The sequence below is a fragment of the Seriola lalandi genome, unplaced genomic scaffold (genome assembly GCF_002814215.2).
Source record: "Seriola lalandi dorsalis isolate HSWRI2012SDOR001 ecotype SW California unplaced genomic scaffold, Sedor1 jcf7180002052431, whole genome shotgun sequence".
Lineage (NCBI taxonomy): Eukaryota > Metazoa > Chordata > Actinopteri > Carangiformes > Carangidae > Seriola > Seriola lalandi.
Window position 1 is genome coordinate 5,922 of NW_019522984.1, and position 1,733 is coordinate 7,654.

A 1,733-nucleotide genomic window follows, 5' to 3' on the forward strand; every position below is an offset into this window, starting at 1 on the left:
GGACGGGTACCGCATGGTGCAGCAGTTCCAGTTCCTGGGCTGGCCCATGTACCGGGACACACCAGTCTCCAAGCGCTCCTTCCTCAAACTGGTCCACCAGGTGGACAAGTGGCAGGACGAGTACGACGGAGGGGAGGGACGCACCGTGGTCCACTGCCTGTAAGACACCAGAACCAGAGCTGAGGACAGTCCTGCAGACACTACTACTGATACTGATACTGTAGTACTACTGCTGCTACTACCACTGATACTATAATCCTGCAGACAGTACTACTGATACTACTGCTAATACTGCCACTGATACTACAGTAGTACTACTGATACAACAAGTACACACAGAGACAGTACTAATACACAGATACAGAAACTTGATCAGTGATGGTTTGTCTCCATCTAGTGGCGAAAAGTGGAACAACACAGACTTAATGTTTCCTCTCCTTGTCTCCTCCTCCTCTCTCTCTCTCTCTCTCTCTCTCTCTCTCACCCCCCCCCCCCCCCCCCCCCCCCCCCCAGGAATGGAGGGGGTCGCAGTGGTGTGTTCTGCAGCATCAGTATAGTGTGTGAGATGTTGCGGCAGCAGCGATGTGTCGACGTCTTTCACGCCGTTAAAACTCTGAGGAACAACAAACCAAACATGGTGGATCTGCTGGTAAAGACAAAACAACATCATTTCATATTGATTCATTTATATTTTAATTTTTATTTAATAACAAATCACACAATCACACTGTCATCATGTTATCATGCTCTCATCAAAGAAACAACATTTATTGAATTTTAGTTTATTTCTTTCTTTGACTTTAGCCTAATTAAATTTTCTAAAATCTTAATTTTATGCAGGATGACATTATATATATAAATATATTATAATTACTATAGTTATTATTCCTGTTGTTATTATTAGTGGTATTGATATTGATAAACACATTCAATTTTATTAGTTTTATTAGTAAATAGAAAAAGTTGTTGACTGTGACTGTTATTGTTTATTAGAATTATATTATATTATAATCCTTTTCTTTTAAATGTATTTTCTGTAACATTGTTATGAATTTATTTTTTATGACTCATAAACTTTTGTTATTATTAATATTTTATATATATTATATTATATACTGTATATCTATATTAAAAATAATCAATATTATAACTTTATTATATTAAGATAGTGATACTGCATGACCCCTGTTGACCTCTGGTGACCTCTGGTTCTGTCTCTGCAGGAACAGTATAAGTTCTGTTATGAAGTTGCTCTGGAGTATCTCAACTCTGCTTAGCTTCAACAACAGACTCTTCATCATCATCCTCCTCCTCCAGTGATAAAGCTGCACAGTCTGGGGGGGGGGGGCAGCGGAGGGGGTCTACTACTGACTGAAGGTGAAGAGGAGGACAGGAAGTGATGAAGAGGAGGAGGAGGAGTTTTTGCACTGCCTTGTTTGACTGAACTCTGAGACTCACCATGTTTCACTGTTGTTTTTATTGTGTCGTTGTGTCGATGAACCAAAACACATCAGAGTGGAGCATCTTGTCTGTGATCACCAGCTTCACTAACACATCACCATCATCATCACCATCATCATCAGCAGCACCTAAAGAAGCTTCCTGTAAACTTTCATCCTGCAGCTCCAGAGACTGAGCAGAGGTTTTCACACTGTGCTGAGGTCACTAACACTAACTAACCAGTGTGGGCGGGGCCTCTCAGTGTGAAAACCTCTGATCAAGAGTATGAGGAT

At 40.7% G+C, this 1,733-nt stretch overlaps 1 protein-coding gene across 1 annotated transcript; it reads left to right on the forward strand.

The window, feature by feature from the left end:
* The first annotated feature begins 6 nt into the window (after window positions 1-6).
* Window positions 7-1,726, forward strand: LOC111650521 (receptor-type tyrosine-protein phosphatase mu-like). The gene is made up of 3 exons (XM_023400414.2): window positions 7-159; window positions 514-649; window positions 1,224-1,726. Exons 1-3 carry the CDS (start codon window positions 14-16, stop codon window positions 1,275-1,277), a joined length of 336 nt encoding a protein of 111 aa, XP_023256182.2. The 5' UTR covers window positions 7-13; the 3' UTR covers window positions 1,278-1,726.
* Window positions 1,727-1,733: the final 7 nt, after the last annotated feature.